At 38.0% G+C, this 22,766-nt stretch overlaps 1 protein-coding gene across 8 annotated transcripts in view; it reads left to right on the forward strand.

The window, feature by feature from the left end:
• The window catches only part of LOC113055963 (RNA binding protein fox-1 homolog 3), a 377,645-nt gene that overhangs the window by 339,521 nt on the left and 15,358 nt on the right, over positions 1-22,766 (forward strand). For 5 of the 8 annotated variants that reach the window (XM_026222362.1, XM_026222366.1, XM_026222367.1 and 2 more), the window contains 7 exons: positions 5,075-5,128; positions 8,171-8,263; positions 9,828-9,888; positions 11,139-11,192; positions 17,755-17,887; positions 18,330-18,369; positions 21,820-21,884. In XM_026222362.1, the coding sequence (XP_026078147.1) occupies positions 5,075-5,128; positions 8,171-8,263; positions 9,828-9,888; positions 11,139-11,192; positions 17,755-17,887; positions 18,330-18,369; positions 21,820-21,884 (500 nt within the window). The remainder of the gene's footprint in view (positions 1-5,074; positions 5,129-8,170; positions 8,264-9,827; positions 9,889-11,138; positions 11,193-17,754; positions 17,888-18,329; positions 18,370-21,819; positions 21,885-22,766) is intronic. The other 3 variants (XM_026222364.1, XM_026222365.1, XM_026222368.1) reach the window with 3 other exon arrangements.

The raw sequence follows: 22,766 nt of genomic DNA on the forward strand, positions 1-22,766 counted from the left end.
AGCAAGCAAGCGCAAGGTTGGGGGCTCGATTCCCCGGGAACACATGATACTGTATGTAAAAATTGATAGCCTGAATGCACTGTAAGTTGCTTTGGATAAAAGCGTCTGCTAAATGCATTAATTTAATTTAATTTAATTTAGTTAAGGCCACCTAATATAAAGTGGGACCTGTTTTTCTTTAAATCAAGGGTATTCAATCAAAAAAGTATTCTTATACTGAAAGCAGCATCAGGCTCAGTAATGGTTGATCATTATTTAGCATTTTATCCGTAACTACTGTGTTTAGATGTCAGTACTCTCGGCTAGAATAAAAATCCAGCAAGGGAGTGGCATTAAACACTGGCAGCTTGTTATTGGAGGCTACAGGCAACCTAAGGAGGAGAAAAAAAAAACATTGTTGGTCCCAGCTTGTTAAAAACTGGAGTCTGTGTTTACTTAGGACACTGTATAGCAAACAGTAACACTTAAACTGGTGGAGGACTCTGGGTACAGCCTGGCTGCTGAGTCTTGAGAACATCTGTTCCTCACGCTCTTTGTTCTCTCTAAGAGAGGCTGTCCTCTCCTCTCTGCTCCTCTCCCATTCTGCCCAGCATTGATGTGATGCACAGAGAGCCACACAATGGTCCCACCAGTAGAAACGTAATTAATAGCACTCCTCACTGTGGTTAAAAACTATAAGTTTATACTCGTTAGGTTTGTGCTGGCTGACAGCTCCGATGCGAAAACAGGCACATACGTGACCAAGTGTGTGTATGTTTGTCTGAGGAGAATGCTGAAACTTGCTGTGAAGTCTCCCAGGGACCCAGGGGTGCAATTATCCTGTGCCATAGATAGGCTAGTGGAAGAAGATGCGATGGACAAGCACTGCGCACCTTTAAAATCCCCCAAAAATGTAAGAAAAGGCAAGTCTGAGAACAGTGACTGAAGCACATGGGGAGAAGATTTCCATCTTCTGATGGTTTCAGACTCCTTAAGCACTTACTCGAGGGGTTTACTGGCTACCACAAAATCTTTTAAACATTAGACTATTTTTGGTCAAATAAATATCTTATGTAGATATAATAAAGAAAATATGTCAGGATTAAAGGTACCTGTTTTAACATAACTTTAATAGCACAAAATGTTTGAGATTTAATTGTGAGCCCGTTGTTTCATAGACAATCTCAAGACGGAGGTACATTTTTTTTTTTTTACTTTCAATCTTGTATCTTTCAATCTTAAGTCTTTTAATTATTGTAGATAAACAGACACTCAATACACTCACTTTTATTTCAAGGCAGCATTCGAAACCATTTCTAAATTCTCAATTTAGCGGGATGGAGATTCAATTTAGAATAGCTGAGTATGAGCACTGCATTTTTACGAGTCTTTTTCCTCTTTCTAGTAAGCTGGCTTGGTCTGCAGTCAAACAAAGAGCAATGATTAAAAAGCTCCATTACCCACCCTTATTTGAGCATCATTTTATAATTAGAAAAAGACATCCAAAGCAATTATATAGATGAGTATGTGGATTTAATGCTAGTATATGAAATTGTTTTTAAAGCACCACCATGGCGATTCCACACAGAGGATGCAAAATTGTGCTTGCAAATCTGATTCCTCCCATAATACTCCCCATGCATTGAATTGAACGATCCTACACTTCAGTGCATGAAGCATATGTATATACTAGCAATAAAAATGGCCCCCAGCTCTGGGGAAGTTAGTGTTAGATTAAAACAGGTACCTTGTTATTCTGAATTAATCGACTGTTGTTCCCCTTGGTATTTCCCTTAGAGGTTTGAATTTTCTAAAATATTGATCACCCAAGAGAATGCACAGATTTACCTAGAATCTCAAACAAGAGCAGAAGACCCATATGGTTTTCTAATGGGTTTATAATGATACCTGCTTGAATTCCAAACAAAACTGTCTTGATGTCACACTCCTGGCTTGCTTTTTTAACTACTCTCCCTCCATTTTCACAGCAACGCTGGCGCGCTTCAAATGACTCTCATGAAGTGTTTTCCCAACCTATCAAGTGTGTGGACCACCAGCAGTCTCGCACTGTGATCTCCCATTGATCACAATTTGATGTAGGCCTACACTCTTATTAAAACTCTCTGCTGCAAGGCAATGGCGAGGATGGGGAGGTTTTCCTAGGGATGACTACCCTGGGAAATATTTCAGAAATACCATAAGCCCATTAGGGTGGGTTAAAACCATTAGTGCCCGCAGACTTTGTTTAGCGCGAATTGACTGTGGTCGTGAACAGGTTCACGCTGAGATGCTAATGCGGGCTTTTGATTTTGGCTCTGAGGGGAGGGGGAAAAAAAGCATCTTAATTTGAACAAATGGAGGGAATCGTGTCAAGTAGCAGCTGTTTGGGTTTGGCTGTGGAGTATGAATTGCGCCGGAAAAAAACAAGCTCGGTAGATCAAGCAACAGCCGGCCAAAATGAGCTGTGAGGCATCACTTTTTTTCCTTCGTGAGATCAGAGCAGAGCGCTCAGCCTCCTCCTCATCACAAACATGAACATGTTCAGTCTGCCTCGGGTTCTCCCCATGGTTGGGCGGATGAAAGGCGGCTCTTCTTAACCTTATTAGTGACCCGGGCCTTCGATCAATCCCACTGAGCCGTAGGTGCCTGGAAGGCCCATTTCTCCCCTGTTGTGCTGAAATGAAGCCGATGCGGCCTGCTTGACAGGGTAATTAGTTTTAATGAAAAAATACAGCCATTTTGGACAGCAATTAAAACCTGCTTTCATTCCTCCCATTAGGGGAACTTAAGGTTTTGCTTTCATTCCACTGCATTCCGTAATGATCTCCAAAGCTGGCCATGTTAAATGGAACGCTTAAGCACTGTTAACCCACCGGGGAGCTCGGGGCCAGTCGTCACTCCTCTCCAGCAACCAGCAAAGTGGAAGAGAGAAATGCAAACAGAACCTTTATCACATTTGTCACTTGCTCTAATTGCTGTCCTATGTTTTCATATGAACAGTCATGCTTACTGGCACATTTGTAGTGGTGCACCCTGGAGCCTCCTACTTCCATCTAACCAATTATTAAGGCCTGTTCCAAATTACTTCTTTAAGAAGCTGTCCTCTCCTTCGGCTAGAGCAGCGGTGACCTTGCGTTGGCATGCACTGGCATGTTTATGTATTTACTGAAATAAACCTGCTTGATTCAAGGTCTCGTTGTGGAGCTCCCTAACCAGGATCCTGATTAGCATAAGGCGAGGTTAACGTGTGTTTCGTGCAGCGAGAGTAGTGTTTATCACCTCTAATCAGGCCGCAGTTTCTTTAGGGTTCACCTATTGGCAACAGGTATGAGGGATATTCAGTCAAAGGCCATGGAAGTTTAGGCTTCTTACCTCAAAGGGCAGCCAGGCTGCAAATCCATATGCTTCTGAAAGAAGATTCTAGACAAAGCCGTATTTGGGAGGGAGTGGTCAATGCCTCATGGCTAATGCTGATTAGAGAATAAAAATGAGAGATTGGGCGTTTCAGAGGGCCGTGAGAATGACAATCAGATAAAACCACAGAACAAAGCGCAAATAGCTGGAAAATAATAGCCGAAAGTGACAGGTAATTACGAGGATGGTATTCATCACTGAGATAATAAACAAATATATGGTTTATCATCTGTGATGACGGCTGCTCTATATCCAATTATCCTTTTTTAATTGAGTTGGGCATTTGGTGTTAAGTCAAGCCAGAAATACCCTCTCCGGTGTCTTCGGCCAGCTTTTATCGGTCAAAAACACCAGAGAAAATAACAAGCCATATCGTGTCATTAAGAGCACTGGTGCATACACAGCAGGGTGCTGCTGTGATCTTTGAAGTTTGCTCCCATCAGCAGTATGTCCTGCTCATTCCTGACCCAGCCGAGTGCTTCATGTACAGTAGAACAACTGGTTAGCCAACTACAAATAAAAATCCTCAATTAAATTTACATCATAGGATCTGAGTTACTTTTTGAAATATATAAAATGCATTTGTCGATTTTGTGTGTCATGCAAATGTAACATTTTCTTAAAATAGTCTTGTTGACTGAATCAGCTGAGTGGATGATTAATGTTTTGAACGAATTAATGTTTTGAGTCATGTTTCCTTCCTGAGTGAATCAGTGTTTTTGATCAGTTCAGCTGACTCGCATAAATAACATTAAAATCACATTAAATCATCATAATGACAGCCACTATTTTGTCAAATGAGTGAATTGAGTCAAAAAATGCTGATTTCAGAACAACTCACCCATACTGTTTTTGCCATAGGAAGAAAAACAGAATGAAAAAAAGTTCATGATTCATGTACTCACTCTTAAAGACAGTGGTTGCATCTGAATATTCATATTTCTTTACTAATAATAAGCACATGTAGTATGGATGGATTACATTCATACTATAAAAATATATAATTTTTTACAGCAGCAAAGTAGTTACATGTTCAAAAGTATACCTACTCAGAGAGTATGCAATTTCAGACACTTTCATTCCCAAATTAATCAGTGTTTTGAATAAATCTAATACAAGAGTGATTTATTGATGCGCTCAAACAACAGTCACTTTGTTTTGCTCCTGAATGGATGAGTGTTTTGAATGACTATTAAATAATCTATCTTAATATATTACTGTAGAACTAAATCATAAAAATGTACAGTAGTATACTTTGCAGCGCTAAATGTTAAATTAGAATTCTCTCCCAAAAAATAAGTTCATTTAGTTAACGGTGAGGAAACAGTAACAAAAGTAACTTAATAGTAAATTTTTTCATAGTGAGGGACAAAACAAGTAGTTCTGTTTTTTACTGAGTAATGTTTTAATGCATTACTTTTAAAGTAACCCATTATTGATGAGTTGTGATCATCAGTATTATTTCTGTCATGGCAAAGGAGATGTGTGAAGGTTTGTCTCGTGTGTTCATAGTCAAAGCAGTGGGTTTACTATTTTAGCTCCCTGTGCAATCAAGTGCCCAAGTGTCCTGACCAACTACAGAATAGATGAGTTCTAATTACTCCTTCTCTCTCCCTCTCCGTCTTTCTTTCTTTCCCCTGTCTCTCCTTTTTCTTTTTTTCCTTCCCTTTTCTCTCCACAGCAATTTGGGAAAATTTTGGATGTGGAAATTATTTTTAACGAGCGGGGCTCTAAGGTAAGTCAGTTCTTTGTCACTTCATACTTCTTCCTCCCCACAGGTCTCCTCTTCCCTTCATGAGGCGAATAATTACAGCTCTTACACAGCAGCCGCAAAGTGACTCAAACGCCACACTCTCACACTCGCTCATACTGAGACAAGACACGTTTTGGAAAGGTAGCTACGCCAAGAGACAACTGAGTGGTTTCAGCTGAGAACCAGTTATATAATTCAGAGAAGTGAACGTCTGACCAACACTCAGTGATTATGCTTTTAGAGCTGTCCCACTGAAATAAGATTCAGCAGTGTAAGTCTCTAGCCTTGCGCTATAAAAAGGGTTATATATAGCCATACTTCCATACAGCGCTGCTGGTCTCAAAGGACGGTGACATTTTGCTGAGGAGAACTTCTCTCACCTCCTCCTAGGTGATTCATAGGGTTAAATCTGCTGGTACAAACCGTCACAGAGTACTCAACCTAAGCAGCACACATTAGCCAATTGTTCACAAATAACCTGTTTCCTACTGGCCTTTTGAATTCCTAGGCAGTGGCTCTGTTTCAAAATCTAGTGAGCTGCCTACATAGGGAGGCTTGATTCACAATGGATTCCATAGATAACACTTTGATATGATAATATGCATAAAATCACATTGCACATTCAAATTGTTGGGGAATATAATTAACTGTTAAATACACTAAAGTACCTATAAAGTATATATATAAATTGAATATTATTGTAAATATGAGTAGAAATATATTTTTGTATATATCATTTTAATATATAATATAAAGTTTTGCAAAATAGAATGCTCAAAAGTATTCAAAATAATATAATATATTATCTTTAAATTAATTATAATTGTATAATGTTTTAAGAACATGCTTTTTCTAATAAAATATATTATATATATATATATATATATATATATATATATATATATATATATATATATTAAAATATTTGGAATAAACACTGCATTTATATAATTATACGCACGTCCTGATTTTGCCAAGTTCGATGTGTTCCTAGGTCAACATATTTTGTTGACCCTGGAACAACATTTTACTCCAAAAATATATTCTTAACCATATCCCTACACCTAAACCTAACCTTAACCATGAGTAATCCCTAAAATCAGAGGATATGATAGATGAATGACACTGATGTACAAGCACCAAACACTGATTTTAAGCGTAAACTTCACAAAATCTATAAACTGGTTCTTCAAATCTGATTGGTTAATCACAATGTTGTTCCAGGGTCAACAACGATGTTGTCCCAGGAACATGTCTCACTTGGTAAAATCAGGTTCTGCATAATTATACTGTACAGTATATAGACATGTGCAGGGGTTTTATATTTGTTTATTAATGCATTTCATTATTTACACATATTTACATTTATATAAAATCTATTGATATGCTGACTTAAAATTTGTCCAAAAACAAGGTATCTTAGCAAGAATCATAATTATGTTGCATAACTTTTTGAACATCATCTGCACCTATGATCCCTTACTATACTGTCTTTGTAGGCAGCTCACTTCAGGTATTAGAACAGAACAAGTACTGTATGTTTGTGTTAGACAGTGGCTAACCATTCTAGCTGTGTAAGCTAATTAAATATGTGATAAAAGGGAAAAACTACAAGCTCTATTTTGAACACGGCAGCACAAAATGTCAAAAGGATTAATTTTGCTGTCCATTCCTTTTTGATTTTTCTGTTTGCTTGTGGACCATGGACTCATGGGCTGATCTTTATTCATGCCAGACACAAGGAATGGAGTGTCCATGTATGCATATCATACTGACACGCCGCCCAAAGCAATTACCAGGCCACACTTGCAAAGTGTATATGAACTAAAAGACCAGGGCTTGTTCTACGCTCTTGTTTGCTGTGCATACTTAATAGCTGTTCCGGATATGGCGTTTGGGTTGCAGTTGGTCATAACTCACAGCTGACAGCAGAGGTGGGGGTGCTGGGATAGAGCAGGCACTTCCAAGCTAGAGCGCAGGATTGTGTGCATTAAACCTCTAAGCTTCTATATGGCTTTGGAAACATTCCTTTCATTAGTTTATATAATTTAAAGACAAGGGCAATGTCTGTAATTTAAAGAAAATGAGTTTTATGCTTACTGATGTTCTTGGCAAGATAGATACGAGATGCACTAATGTACATATCCATGCATGCCAATGTTTCAATATTAAAATATGCAGAATTTGTCACTGCTGAATATAATACTCGATTGCTGTGTCTCTTTTCTTGTAGTTCTCACCCTAAAGTAGGGCTGCACGATAAATCGTATTTTAACCGGGATCGTGATTTCTGTTTTTAAATGATTCGTTAACCATATTCATCTGGAATAATTGGCAGCCATTTTTTTTAAACCCTGAGAATGTTTCATGTTAATTTTGCACTTGCGTCATCTTGCTCTAAAAGCTTCAATGGTTGTGGTTGCCAGACTTCATGAGTTTAAATCCCTCAGTAAGATTTTTTTTTTTTTTTCGCAAATCAATATATTTTCTGACCAGTGGTTTCAACCATGTGAGATTACTGAAAAAGCGCTGATGAGATGAAAACACAGGCAAAAAAAAAAATTATTTAGAGTTTGGTGATCTCTTTTGAGATATTCTGCTCAAATAAGTGTTTTTCATAAGAAGTTTTTCACACATATTTTTGCAAGCAAACCATGCGTGTTGATATTCTCTTGATTTGTGCTTTTGTGAAAGTGCATTAATTCTGATGAATTGTAAAAAAAATAATAATAATCATAATAGAATAAAACATAAAAAAATGTGTTTAATAAACAACATTTTATTTTTGAGCAAATCAATTGTGACAATTGTCGTGTAGCCCTACCCTATATTCCTAATATCACCTCTTACTAATAGATAGAATACTAATAGAAGTTGCAACCCTGCTGACTGTGACCTCTTTCTCTTTCTTCCTCTTTCTTCCTTTCACACTCACTTTATTTGTCAACCATTCAAATATCTTCAACCCCCCCCCACCCCCCCTTCATCCTTTATTGGGAATCCTCTATGTTCACATCATCTCAGGGTTTTGGCTTTGTAACTTTTGAAACAAGCGCAGACGCAGACCGTGCACGGGAGAAATTAAACGGTACAATCGTAGAGGGACGCAAAATTGAGGTGCTTTCCTGATCTAACTACCAATACCCCACCATCCCCATCTCATGAGAACATAAGCGCTGTCGGTTTGATGGAATGTGCTTGCACCTCATTTGTCTCATTTCACCGCGTTGCATCCCAAACGCTCACTTGCTGTTTGCATGCCGCATGTTTCATGTGTCTTTTTGGCTTTGTGGATAAAAATGACTTCTGACGTACGTGATAATTATTGTATGCAGGTGTTAGATGTGCATGCCATCGGATTTATGCCTTTTTGCTTTGATGTGTATGTGCAACTGTAAGAAGCTTTTGAACTTTTTATCATCATTTACAGTGTGTTTTAAACGATGCTGTTTCTCTAAAAATATACATTTTATTTTCATCTCAGGATATCAAAGGCCTGTCAACGTGACTTTAAATCCCACTTGTTTATCCCAAACAGTTTATTTCTTCTTTCACATGTCTTACTTGAGGACACAGTCTCTTTTTCTCTCTCTCTTTTTTCCCCCTCTTTCCACAAGGCTTTTAAGATTTTCTATAGGACAATTAAGATAATTCATGTAATGCACAAACAATACCTAAACCTATATATCAAGGGAGAGCCGAGGCCAGTTGTTTCCTCAAGCTAAATGACCTCCATGGGCCATGTGGAACGGAAAGCTATTAACGCTAATTAACATGAGGGTGAAATACTAACATGGCTTCTGTTGCCCGCGGCCATGTTGAAATTCCTTTGACGCCTCCCAACAAGCTGCTTGGTCTCGCTGTGTGTTACTAAAGTCCCTTTAAGGCAAGTTAGTTTTCTAGGCAGCCATCTTGGTAACATCCCCAAGCAGCTATTTTCTGTATAGGCAGCAGGAATCCAAGTGCAGCTTCTATTTACTTGGAAAAGGGGAAGGGCAAGTGCTCGGTGAAGATTATATGTTAATGATATAATAAAATCACCAATAAAAATATATCTATTTTTTCAGGCTGGTTCAGCTAACATGCATGTGCAAATAAGTGCAAATCAACCAGCCGCCATATTAAGCATTACAATTTCATTCTTTTTTTTCTTTTTTCTTTTTTTTTTTGGTGTTACATGTAACCAGAGGAGCTTGTACAGTGTTGCTCCTCCTTCCTGAGGTTAAATTTAGAGCTCATGAAGCCGCCACCTCAGGGTTGTATTGTCTGGGAATATGTAGAACTGTCTAGACAATGTGGCAGATTAAATTGCGGAGAACGCCTCAAGGAAGTTCCCTCAGCTTGGCTAGTGGGGAATTCCAATATACTCTGGGTTTCATTAAAGCCCATTTCCAGAGTTGCTCTGTTTCATTGCATGTTGAACCAGATGTCATCATCAAGCTCCTCTACAAACAGCCTGGATTAGGCTACATCCAGCAAGAAAACAGAAGATCAGAGCTTGATGGATCACTTTCATTTTTAGCGTCTCATAATTTTTCAACTGATAATTAGAGCATGTGAATGTTGTTTTCTTTATACTTTATGGAGAAGCATGAACCAGCTTTATGTCACTTTCATGTCTGTGGCATATGTGCCTGTATTCTTTGTGTTTTGTTTCTCAAATCTACTTTTTCCTTCACAGGTAAATAATGCAACAGCACGAGTAATGACAAACAAAAAAGTGGCCAACCCATATACAAACGGTAAGAGCTTTTGTTTTTTATTGTAAAAACATTCAGTGGCACTAAATGTCCCCAAATTTATACTTAAAATGTATGAATAAATTACATTAGATTCATTAGAAACTATTAAATAATAATATTAATAATAATAATAAAAACTTAGTCCTAACTCTAACATTATTTCTAATATTTAAATAATTTAAAACCAATTTCTATATAATTTTTATAAATAATTATATAAAATTATAATTATATATATTTTTTCCTACTCCTATTTTAGTTTGTTAAATTATTTATTTGATTAATTTGGGCTATTTTAAATTAATCCTGCTGGTTTCGGATTTATTATTCTATAGAATTAATTATAATTACTCATTTAAAACCAAATTATGTATTATTTGTATAAATAATTATATATAATTATTATTTGTATTCTTTTTTTTTTATAATAATACAAAAAAAAACATCTGTGAAAAGTTTTAGTTCTTTAAAGGAAATCTCACTTGTTTTGATGTTTTATTATCTAATGCAGTTTAATTTTCCCAGATTCTTTTTAGGGCTGCTCTTTTAAGCTCTCATCAAGTATAATATGAATGACGTAATGTCAATTTTATTTCCCTCTAAAAAGCGGCTTAATGTAAAGAGTGATCTCTTACTTTACAGCCCTCTAATGCTTTTCGGTAGCTCCGGGGGGAAGCTTAGCTGATAGGGATCAGGGTAGAGCGGTGGCTCATTCAGCGCAGGGGTCTTGGTGGGGTCCTGAGCTCTTCCGCTGATGCTCATTCCCTCAGACTGCAATGGAGAGACAGAAAGAGAGGGGAATGAAAGAATCAAATATATCAGCAGCAGTGTAGACCCCACAGTTCTACTTCAGTCACAGCCAATGGGGAGTGAGAGGAGGCTATTTTACAGCCCACATCTATCACTGACAGCACACCGGACAGCACTCACTACTCTCTTGCTCTCTGTCTCTCATTCTCCCTCTCCCTTTCGCATCCTATATCGCTCGCACTCTTCCGAATACCCCTGATATTGCTGCCCCCTAACTCCTACAACTTAATGTCGTCTTATATTTCCCCACCATATCACATCTCCTCCTCTTCCTCCTCCCCTTTTCTTTTGTTCTTTTCTCCAAATCTCTGCTGTTTATTTTTAAAATTCCGGCCAGTCCCTTGAATTAATCGGCGAAAGATCGAGAAACAAACACTCCACAGGTCAAGGCGATAAGCATTCGCAGCTAATTCTCTCTTCCCGTGTGTATTCCTCTACAGGCTGGAAGCTGAATCCAGTGGTGGGAGCTGTCTATGGTCCTGAATTTTATGCAGGTAAACTGCATTTGAGTGTTGTGGTCACAGGGCTTCGCTCGGATACATACTTTGATTTCTGGATCAAATTCAGACACAGGCGCTTCAGAGAGACACTTAAGAAATTATTTGAAGTCACGGCCCAGTTCTCCCATCCTGCACAGAGCATTTGCAATGCGATAATCAGCCAGGCCATAATTTCCCACTGAGATAAAACAGTGGTTCAGACTGTTTTCTGAACCGCAGATTAGGAACCGTCTTTGATTGACTGACTTGTTGTTGTTTGCCCTCTCGGTCTTTGATTTCTTTGCTGTGAGTACTTTGAGACCTTTGCATCCTAATGAGGGGGAAATGGTATTACAGTATTTCATTTGGAAGAAGTGCTGAGCACATAGCAGCTCTTTAACGGCCTGCCATTTTGCTCATTAGGCTAAAATCTGTTCATTTCAGGACAGCTTTACAGCAAAACTCTAAATAACCATTGGTGACAGAAAGCAGTCATTTATCATTTTTATCTGACTTTTCCCCTCCCTTTCCTTCCTCCCTTTCCTTCCTCCCTTCCTTGGTTCTGGCATGCATAAATGCACAATCCAACACAGTCGTTACATGAAACCTTACGATCAAATGTGCACAATATGCATATGTAGTGTGTGTAAAAATGCAAAGATGCCTAGCAATCCGGTGATGTTTATACATGTTTTCACCTCTAAGTATGCTCTGAAATATGCATGTGATTCCTTTTCTAATCGCAACAAATAACCTCCATGCCTCCCAAGTGAACATACAACTTATCAAAACATCCCATCAAATCAGATTTACCATGGTCCGGCACTTCGGCAGCTTGGCTCAGGGAACTGGCATCACTTGATTTATTGGATGCTAATTTTTCAAGTCGTTTTAACATGCCTTTAAAGTTCGCCAAGCCTAAATGACACCGTATGCCTCCACTGTTCCCCAGAGGGCAACCGGTGGAGAGGCGACAAAATGGAAATAAGATTTTGCTTACTAAATTAGGATCCTCACGGAATGGCCAAAACGGACTCCCACATGTTGCCCCTCGTTTACCTCCTACCATTCTAAAAAGAGAGAAGCTTTCATGTGAAATAATTATGACTGCATTTAATGTACATTGTTGGGGGAGGGTCGGCGCTGAAATCGGATGTAAAGGTGATTAATCACTGTTTATCAGTCCGAGTTTCTGTGCGGGAGATCAGCGGAATTGGGCACCATAAATCGTACACTGCTGACAGCGCACTCCGTCTCCATTCGTCCAGGTGCTACAGGTTTATTGTCCTCAAATCCCATTCAGGAGAATGACTGATGAGGGCCGACGACTGCCTGCTTTTAACCTCTTCCAGGGAAGTCGGGATTCTCTTCCCCGTAAGACTTCCTCCCTGGTTCTCATTTCTCCACTCCTCTAGCTTCTCACAGCCTTCTCTCGACATATATCGCTAATTCTATTTCTCTCTTCTAAGCCTGGGGTGTTTTCCATCTGCCCTTTTCTTACTCACTTACTCTATCTTTAAATCTCAATATCTTCCTTCTCTCGTCTTCCCTCAGCCTCTCTCTCCCTCAGGCTCTTAACTAGCACTCGGTAGCCAAAGCCAAATTAGATATGCAGACACGAAGCTGAGGCGCAAACTGTGCATGGGAAACTTAATTGTGTAATCTTGGGGTTGTTTTTCATATCTTGCTTAATCCGTACGGGCAGCACGTGTAAGAAGGGAGTGGAAAACATAATATTGATTGACTGACAGCTCTCTCAGCCAGTGAATTTGGTCCATGGATGCATGTTGAGACAAACACTGCCAATAAGATAAAAAATGCAAAGTAGAGAGCAAGAAATTGTCATGTTTTTAACAAAGATGATCAAATATTTTCAGGGATGTTTGGTTCCAGGCCATGTGTGTCTGATCCAGAAAAAACATTGTCCAACTCTTACTGTACACAAGTACATGAACCCAGACATTTTCATTTCAATGTGAGAGGGTGATATAGTGGGTATTAGCTAGATGTCGTCTTCTACATTTAGGCAGTCTTCCATTGTCATGGAAAAGCTATGAAAAACTATTTTATCAATTAAATTAATAAAATTTAAGTAAACTGACAATAGTTTATAACTAGCTATTAAAATGACATCATATGCAATGCCTGAAATTAGGTCTATGGTTAACACAAGCTCAATATATTTTCATGTTTTAAAATAAAATACACCGTGTGTGTGCGTGTTTGTGCATGTGTGTGTGTGTGTTTAAGTTTTTATGGTGCTTGAAAAAGGTGGTTGCTAATGTCAGGGACACTGAACCGGAAAACTAATCTACTTATTAGTTCACTTTTGCTGCCTTGTTTTGTTCATACTCACACTGTAAACTACTCTTTAAAACTTTAACTTCCCAGCTTGCAGATTTAAGATAAAGATATTTTTTCTTAGGTATAGCTTTTACCTGTGATTGTATTTAGGCTTCAAAATTCATAAAAGTTTCATTCATTTGTAAAAAAATAAATAAATAAATACTAAAATTGTTGATGTACAGTTTCAATTACGACTTTTTTTTTTTTTTTTTTTTTGTAAAGGGAACAAGAGTAGTCTACAAAGTTTGTCTACAAAAAAAAAAAAAAAAACAGAAATTCAATATATTCAAGCATCCGCATCTCTGTTGCAGAGAGCACGTTTGGGGCCTTATATTAATGCACTTAATGTAGCACCTATGTGTGTGCACTCCTTTAAAAGAGCTGGGTGCATTGTGGGCAATTTGTGCTTTTTCAATTACAAAACCACTCAGATAGATCCATAACTGAAATTAAGCATTCTAATTACAATATTAGAAGTACCGGGGAAGGAGAAAAAACTCCCTTTAATCTAGCAATGGTGTAATTTTCCTCATGATATGGGTTTATTGGTGGTCTGATTATTTAAAGACATTTCACAAAAGCACACAGACTGAGAGAGGCCCTCACCCGTCGATTTCCAGCTGCACCGTATTAAAGGAGCCAGTCTTGCAGTAAATGAAAGAGGCCCAAAGGGGTAGCGGATGTAATTGCCCCCACACCTACATCCAAACAGCCCAATGGGACACTTTCCAGCACTCGAGAGACCCCTGTGTAAACCCAGATAAATGCAGCAGTGTATCAGTGTCCTTATCAGTTTAAACTATAGATGTGCAGATGTGAAGGGTTTCGACCCTCTCCACCTTCTCCTATTGAAGTAACAGGAGCACACAAGGGCTACAAGGATTTATGCTCATGTAAGCTTTTGCCGTTATGTGTTTCTAATCCTTTATGGAGTGTCATAACTGGCTGGAATGATTTATGGCTTATTACTGAATCGGTGCTGCATGCAGACCCATAGCTCATTATGAGATTACATTTATGAACGTCATGGCACACACACAAAAGCAAAGAAAATATAAGAGCATTGCCCATGACTGGAATTTGGGATAAATTGACCGTGGCCTGGCGTATATCAGAGACGACCACTGTTTGGCTTATTAACACCGACTCTTTAGCTGAAAAGGGACAAATTGAAATGTCAAAGTCTCTGTGCTATATCAAAATGAAAGAGCAAATTCCTTACCTTCAGTCACCTGTCTTTCTTTTACTTCTGATGGAGGGCCGCGCCGTACTTCTCCACCACTGATTGGTGTGTTGCTTAAAAGAGGTTTTATTGTTTGTTTGTTTGTCTCAGATGAGATACCAGAGTCAAAGGTGAAATTATACCAGAAATTATTGCACACCCCAGGGCCAAAAGTTTGCTGAATCTGAATAGATGTCTTTACATTGATGCTGTGTGCTACAAATATACACATACATACACACATATATGTGTGTGTGTGTGCATGTGTGTGTGTGTGTGAGTGTGTGTTTAAAATAAACCCAGCTGACCTCATTAAAAGTGGTAACTTTGACACTTATTGACTATTAACTGAGTGCTGCTTGGCTGATGTCTGTACAGTAATGATCAGGAGGAGGCGCAGGTTCTGTTTGGGGACATGAAATAACTGAAGAGGGCTGTCCTGCTCCTCTGAGACGCAGGATAGACAGCCATAGTGTCATTGGTGCTAAATGAGAAAGAGAGCTCAGTGGGCCGCACTGTTGGGCTGTGTTTTGCTTGCACAGTACTATGGGTAATTATGGTGCTGTCATTGACTCATCAGGACCATACTCAGTGAAGGTTAAAGAGAGACTTGCGTGTAACATGCACTTGCTTAGGCTTTTTTTTTTTTTTTTTTTTTTTACTGTTTTACTCGTTTTCCCAATTTTCTGTTTTGTTTATTGTGGAAGTGTTTCTATAATTCTCAAATATGTTTTGCTAATGTCTCGTTCTCTCATTGTCATTTTATTTGGGTGAATCTCACATTCTCAATCCTTTCAAGAACTTGCTCCGGTCATATTATGCCATGCAAATAAATGGAAATGCACAGTTAGAAAATTCCAATAAACGGGTTTTGAATAGAGAGTAATGTTTTCCAACTTCCAGCTCCTTCACGGTCAGTCTGTTTTTTGGATGTGCCTGCATTCTTTTATCCTTGGTCATGTTTCACCCCAAAATGACACACAACTTTTGCATTTTCCTTTAAATAAATAGTACTTGCTATTCTGCTAATAATGAATGCTGAATAAAATGGAAAAATTAAGTAAACATACTCAATAAGTTAAACATGGATTCAGCATCTGTGAAGAAAAAAATGACAAAGCAAAAAATGATTATTATATTATATAATGTAAAATAACATTTGTAATCTATAATATTTTTTTCTTTAGATTTTGGGGTAAAAGATGTATTTTCATACTTGGAATCATCCAGTCAGATTAGAGCTTGTAAGATTGAGAAAGAGCTTTTCATTTTTTATGCTCAATATCCATCTAATGGATTGCGGGCAGTCAGTGGGTGTATGTGGCTGAGACTGTGTGAAATGTGACCTGGACATGTTTTCACCAATTTATTGTTACAAACTCTGTTTCAAGTTTCATTCTGTCTATTTCATTTTCACATCCGTATATGTTTCCTTAACATGCACCAAGCCTGATTCTTTCTCTCTCTCTCTCAACTCTCTGCCATCTCTCCCAGTCTTGACCCTGAGTTGTCCCTGCTCTCCTCCAGGCTGGGTCTGGCCCCAGTGGTGGCGTGAGGCTGGGGAAGTGTGTGGGGGGAGGGAGATGAGAGATGGTGCCGGCCTGTGATTGCATCTCTAAACAATCCTCTCCATCTGCTCTCTCAGCCCTGCTTGCCAGTACCTTGTGTCACACCTACAACAACCTACCATCTCCCCTGCCTCGCACACACCCCTCCAGAGCCGGAGAGCAGCCAGACACTCTACCACACACACACACACACCACGCTCAAGCTTTCAGAGATAACCAGCATAGAGAGGCTTCCCCAGACAGGGATGCCTTACCGTTTCGTTCTCAGCTCTCAGATTATTGCTTAATAATCAGCTGGGAAAGGCTGGAAATTTTAGATTAGTTTATGTTGTGCTTTATATTTTGATTAGATAATTTTTTTAAGAATTTTGCATATTGTTGGGTATGTTCTCATTTAATTGAAAAAATATTTATTATTGAGTCAGATTTTTCAATATTTCTGTGCCACACTTGATGGCACACAAGTTGGTATTGGAGTTTTTTTTTTTTTTATGTAGACTTACTTTGCCATCATGTAATGATCACTTAAGGTTAATCTTTAAAAACTCTCCAAAAAAAAAAAAAAATATCTCGTAATACAGTTAAATGTAATCTTTAGCAAATCTCTAAATGGATATCCATTTTTCTTACTGTACTGTACATAATGTTATCATCCCTAAATTCACTAATATAGCATTTACATGGCATTTTCAGTAAAAGATTTTTGTATTTTAATATTAATCACATATTTTAATATTTATAAATGTTTTATTAATTTAATAAATGTATTTGAACTTATTATATATAATTACAATTATAACGTTTTATATAATTTTAATATCATTTCAAATATGTAAATGTAATATTTATTTTAATGTTATTTTAATATCAATCATTTTTCAGTTATCTTTCATTAACATGAAAATAATTATTGGCTTATCGTATCAGCCAGAAGTTTAATAAAGTAACAGATGTTGGCAGCCCAGAATTCCATATTTGTCATATGTTTATATTAACTATTTATATTAACTTAATATTTCATTGCTTATCATATAAGCTATCACTTCCACAAGTAACTTGCAATTTTATGTTTCAACCACAGATGATGTCAGAAATCTCAGAATTCAATAGTGCACTTTTAATAAAATATCACCATTTGATTTTGAAGGACATTTTTATTTTACCTCTGTAGGATAAACACACTTTTAACTGTATCAGGTTGCCACAAATCTGTTGATCCTGAAGCAAAACCAGTTGAGAATCACTGGCTGTATCATGCTGCCATGTTTAATGTGTTGTGCCAACATGACGCACCGCTTGACATCCATCATAGTTGTTTTAAAGCATTTTAGGATGACAGTGTGTTGTCACACTACCGACTGAAAGCTGATTGGTGGTGACAGGTTCGCCTCTTAGAAGCAAAAGCTTATGTCACCTTCTTTCTTCTCTCCTTTTCTTCCAGTGACAGGCTTCCCCTATCCCACCACAGGAGCGACGGTGGCTTACAGGGGCGCCCACTTGAGAGGCAGAGGTCGTGCCGTCTACAACACATTTCGTGCCGTGCCTCCACCCCCTCCCATTCCTGCTTACGGAGCGTGAGTAACCCTTAACCCAAAACATACATATTTGCTATCTACAATTGGCTCACTTTGTTCTCATCCAAGCCTGAGGCTGTTATTAGGTCAAATTTAGCATTTAAAACACTGTTACTAAAGGTCCATTTTCACATTATATGTGCTACAGCCTTAACCTGCAACATGACTTGATGGCTATAAAGTGGTTATACTCTATTGGCGAGCCTTTCCGGTTTTCCCCAGTGGCAAGACAGAGCAAACATTGTTTTTCCCTAAGAACAGAAAATGGCCCTCTTTCCTAATCTGCTAAAAAAATTTCCCTTCCACACAGTCTGGAGTGCATTGTTTCAGTCTGCCCAATGAATGCATCACTGCATAATCTTTTCTGTACAGCGCAAAGAAACTCTATGGATGTTCAGCATTGATGTATTGGGTTTTGTTATTTCTTGTTGTGTTTTTGCAGTGTGGTTTACCAAGATGGCTTCTATGGTGCTGAGATCTATGTGAGTATACTCATTTTTTCCCCCATTCCAATGTTTTTTCTACTGTTTCAGTAAAAGAGGGAAGGACATGGACATGGTTAAGGACATGGCGCTCATGATGCTCACATTGTGAGCCTAACCTGAGCAGCTGGTGCTGAATCTTTCATAAGGCCAAGGGTCAGCTCAGATTTACCATGTGCAAATCCACAAGGATGGCATTTTGTGGTTTACTATCAGCCTTGTTGGCGTCCCTTGTGCAAACGGTAACTTGGCACAGTAAAATCACACATGGCTCGACCACTTCCAACTTGGCTTTCTTTGAAGGCTGTAGTTGATCGCTATGGATTTTAGAATAATTCTAACATGTACAGTGAGGAATGAACCAAAAACTACCCCCCCTACACATTTAACTTCTTATTCTTCCACATTTTATCTCAACTGCTGCCTAAGCGGGTGCAAAATCATATCTGATCAAGTTGACGAAGTCGACATTACAGTGTTTTTGTTTTAATTTATGGTACACGTCTGATCCGCCTTTCCCTCAGCTTCCATGAAAACACAGCCCAAAGGCCTCACGCTGCAGCCCGAGATTGTTCCCAGGCCCTATTGTTTTTTTACAAGCCTTCAGAACATATTAGTCAGTCAGGTGATCAGAGAGCCTGCCTCCCTTTCCCAGGATTATTTCACTGCATGAAAAATGGAAATTAATTCAACATTTAGATCTAAAACAAGACAAATGAACGTGGACATTACTGTGATGCCTTTACCTGGCACTCAGAATAGTAAGTTTGCCGCCAAGTTTGCAAACTCGTAGCCAGGTCCATGGCTACAGTCCCAGATAGATCTCAAAGTCGAACAGATTTTGACGAATGCACGTAGTACATGTTTGCTTGCCAATAAAGTCAGAATCCATCTCTATGGACCACCCCATCAACTTTTCAAGTAACCTTAAGTTTAGATAACTTATAAAGGAACAGTTCCAATAAAGATTACTCATTCTCGTGTCATTCCAAATCTGTCTGCTGAATATTTAATAGGTCTTCGCCAAAAAAACGTTAAGTTTTCTTCACATACAATGATGGTTTATTGTGATCAGGTGCTAAAAAAGCTTAAAAGAGCACTCTTAATGTAGTTCCTAAGATTCATGTTCAGTATATACAGTACACTACCATTCAAAAGTCTTGGGCCAGTAAGATTTTAAAATGTATAATAATAGAAATACTTTTATTCAGCTAGGATACATTAAATTGATGGAAGGTGTGTAAATAATTATAATGTTACATAGGTTTCTATTTCAAATAAATGCAGTTCATAAATGCAGAGGGGGGGGGGGGGGTTAAATCCTGAAAAAAATTATCACGGGTTTCATAAAATATTAAGCAGAACATTAATGTTTTCAACATTGGTAATAATGTTTCTGGAGCACCAAATCAGCATATTAGAATGATTTTTCAAAGATCATGTGACACTGAAGACTGAAGCTTTGCCATGACAGGAATAACATTACATTTTGAAATGTATCTGAATATAAAAGTTATTTTAATTTGTAAAAATTTTAACTTTTTAATGGTACGGTATAAGCCTTACAAAGGTTTATGTAATGAAAATATGTGAATGAAGTCATTATTCACTGATTTTATTAAACTCCGCTGTGAATCTCAAATATGCCTTTAATGGTGCACGTTGGAAATCAGTAACCTTAAACATTACTGGTTGTCAAATGTCTCATAACCAAATGTACCATTTTGTTATGGAAGGCAATGGTCAAAATCTTGCAAAATAATTTAAAGGGATAGATCAACCACATACTTGTTTTTTTTTTTTTTTTTTTTTTCACAAAAACAGGTTTGGATCAACGTGAAGCTGAGTAAATAATGACATAAATATCATCTGTGGTTGATCTATCCCTTTAAATCCATCTGTGTGAGCCGGTGAAACTGTAAACTTGGACGCTGTAACTTCTGCAAAATTCATCGTCACAATCTTCTGTGATCTCATGTTTCTTCGACTCCAGTTGCTAAAAATTTGATCTTAGCAGAGTAGCATCGGACAATAAAATAACTGTAAAACAAATGCTAGCATCTATAATTCAGCGTGCAGTCCTGTATCTGCGATGCCTCAGTCCTGCACGTGCTCTGGCACTGCGATTATTCACATATTGTACCACTGATGTCAGCAAGCTAAAATAACAAAGAGTGGAGCTGCGTTTCATTAAAACAGACACTTCAATAAACACCCCAGCCACTTAGATACTCGCTCACAGCATATATATTCCCTGTCGTTTAAACCTTGGCATGTTTGGAGTGTAAGCGTTCATTAAACATCACCCTGAGAAGACTAGCAGATGAGGCTTGGTTGTTGCGGCTAACAATCGCGGCTAATGTCATTTGATGCCGCTTACAATGCAGCTATTAATAGCTAGCTTGAATGGAGCAATTAATAGCTTTGTAAGATGTCATATAATGCTTATACAAGAAATATGTAGGGTTGCCTTGTGCTGTTCTCCAGCCATGGATGAACACGTTGTGTGTGTCAAGACCGCTCCCCTGGGCATCGAGCCAGGAGACTCGTATTGGCCAGCCACATTAATTAAAAGGCCCTTCGATAGCTTCAGCCAAATCTTCCATTTGGTTCATTCACAGTAAGCAAACATTGACTGATTTTAATGGTTTATACCAGATTGCCACTTACCATGCTGATCGATAGTTGCCCAGCTCTGCCATTTCAATTGATGAGATTGATGCACACTGGGAAGACAATCGTTGGTTGCACCGCTATTGGTGCACTCAGCGTACATAAGTGAAGAATCTCAGATGGTTCACTTTTGGTCTCGGCTGTTAGGCATCTGTGCCGAGATCTATATGAACAGCTAATGCAGTCAATCTGACAATTAAACAAAAAGGCTTCACAAAAAGCTGTATTGGCAAACTAAATACTACCTAAATCACTCAGCATTCATTTTCACTAGTTCACGCTTACATATAATTAGCTGAGGTATGGTATGCGTATTTGGCGTGCTGTCCGGGGAAGGGCTCCGAGCTCGGGAATTGCCCGAAGCTAGAGTACCCCCCTTCCCCGTATATTGTAAAGTGAACTTGAAGTGAGGAGATGGGGTGGAGGAGGGATGCTGATAAACCGTCAATGGATAGAGGTAAGTCAGCGATATTTATACTGTGGGATTGATTACTTGATTGTGGTCCACCTGTGATGATTAGGCTAAGTATCTGACGCGCTCCTCCCGAATCTTCATAGATAATTACATTTAGTGAGCATTGACAGGGACTTTCAGCAGCACTCTTAATGTTTTAACTGAGTTTTGGGATTCACTGCAATGTTAGGATCTGAAAAGAGACGTTTAAATGTATGAACAGTTCAGTTGTATTGTGGACAAATGGTTCTAAAAATGTAATGTAAGTGATGCCCTTCTGTTTGCATGTGTCTGACTGACGGATGCCCTTATGTAATTGACAGGGTGGCTATGCAGCATACAGATATGCCCAACCAGCCCCAGCAGCTGCAGCGGCTTACAGTGACAGGTAAGAGTCTTGTGCTTTCTGTTTGTCTTTTGGTATTTGGTTGATGCATAAAACACTGGTGATTTATGGCTATGTATATTAGTTTTCAATGCATCTTAAAATTGTTGGTTTTGAGAATTTTCTGAGATTCCAAACAGTGAACCATTCCAATTATCTAATGAAAAATCACACTTTTTCAAAACGAATGGAGCTAGCTATCCAGATTAACTTAAGAAATAAAAAGTTAATTTATGGTTTTTTAATTCTTCTACCAAATTTGATAATGTTATTTTTTCATTCTGCTTTTTAAAAACAGCCCTAGTTTTAAAAAGTAAAGAACATAAATTTAAATGTAGACATGGAATTTGCTTCGGTTTCTACACAGTCAGAGAATAAAAGCCATTTGTTTAGTCTGAAAAAATAAAATCTTTATATATTATATTGTTCTTAGTATTTTATCTCACACAGTATATATGAAGGTATACTTTTATACTTTTTAAAAGTTCTTTTAGATAAAAAAAAAAAATACTGTTTCAAAAAGAAATAAGAAAAAAATCTATACTTTCTTACTATACTGTAAGAAAAAATGCATTTATCAATTCACTTCATTGGGTCTTTCCTCATTATTTGACAAATTAATATTTCAAAGAAATCTTTCTCTGATTTCAAAGAATAATGTTTATGAGTATACAGACCATGTATTAAAATGCCTTATGCACAGCAACTTTTAACTGTATTTGAGCTTTAAAGTCATTCTTAAAAAAGTGTTTGCTCATCTCTGAAGTTCCGGAATGAGTTTACAGATCTGCTCTCTTATTAAACTGTATTAAATTAGATAATTTAGACTTTGCTTCCCAATCTTTGATACTCTCTCGCCCTTTAAACTTGAATTCAACCTGAATT

Source organism: Carassius auratus, chromosome 37, assembly GCF_003368295.1.
Source record: "Carassius auratus strain Wakin chromosome 37, ASM336829v1, whole genome shotgun sequence".
Classification (NCBI taxonomy): domain Eukaryota; kingdom Metazoa; phylum Chordata; class Actinopteri; order Cypriniformes; family Cyprinidae; genus Carassius; species Carassius auratus.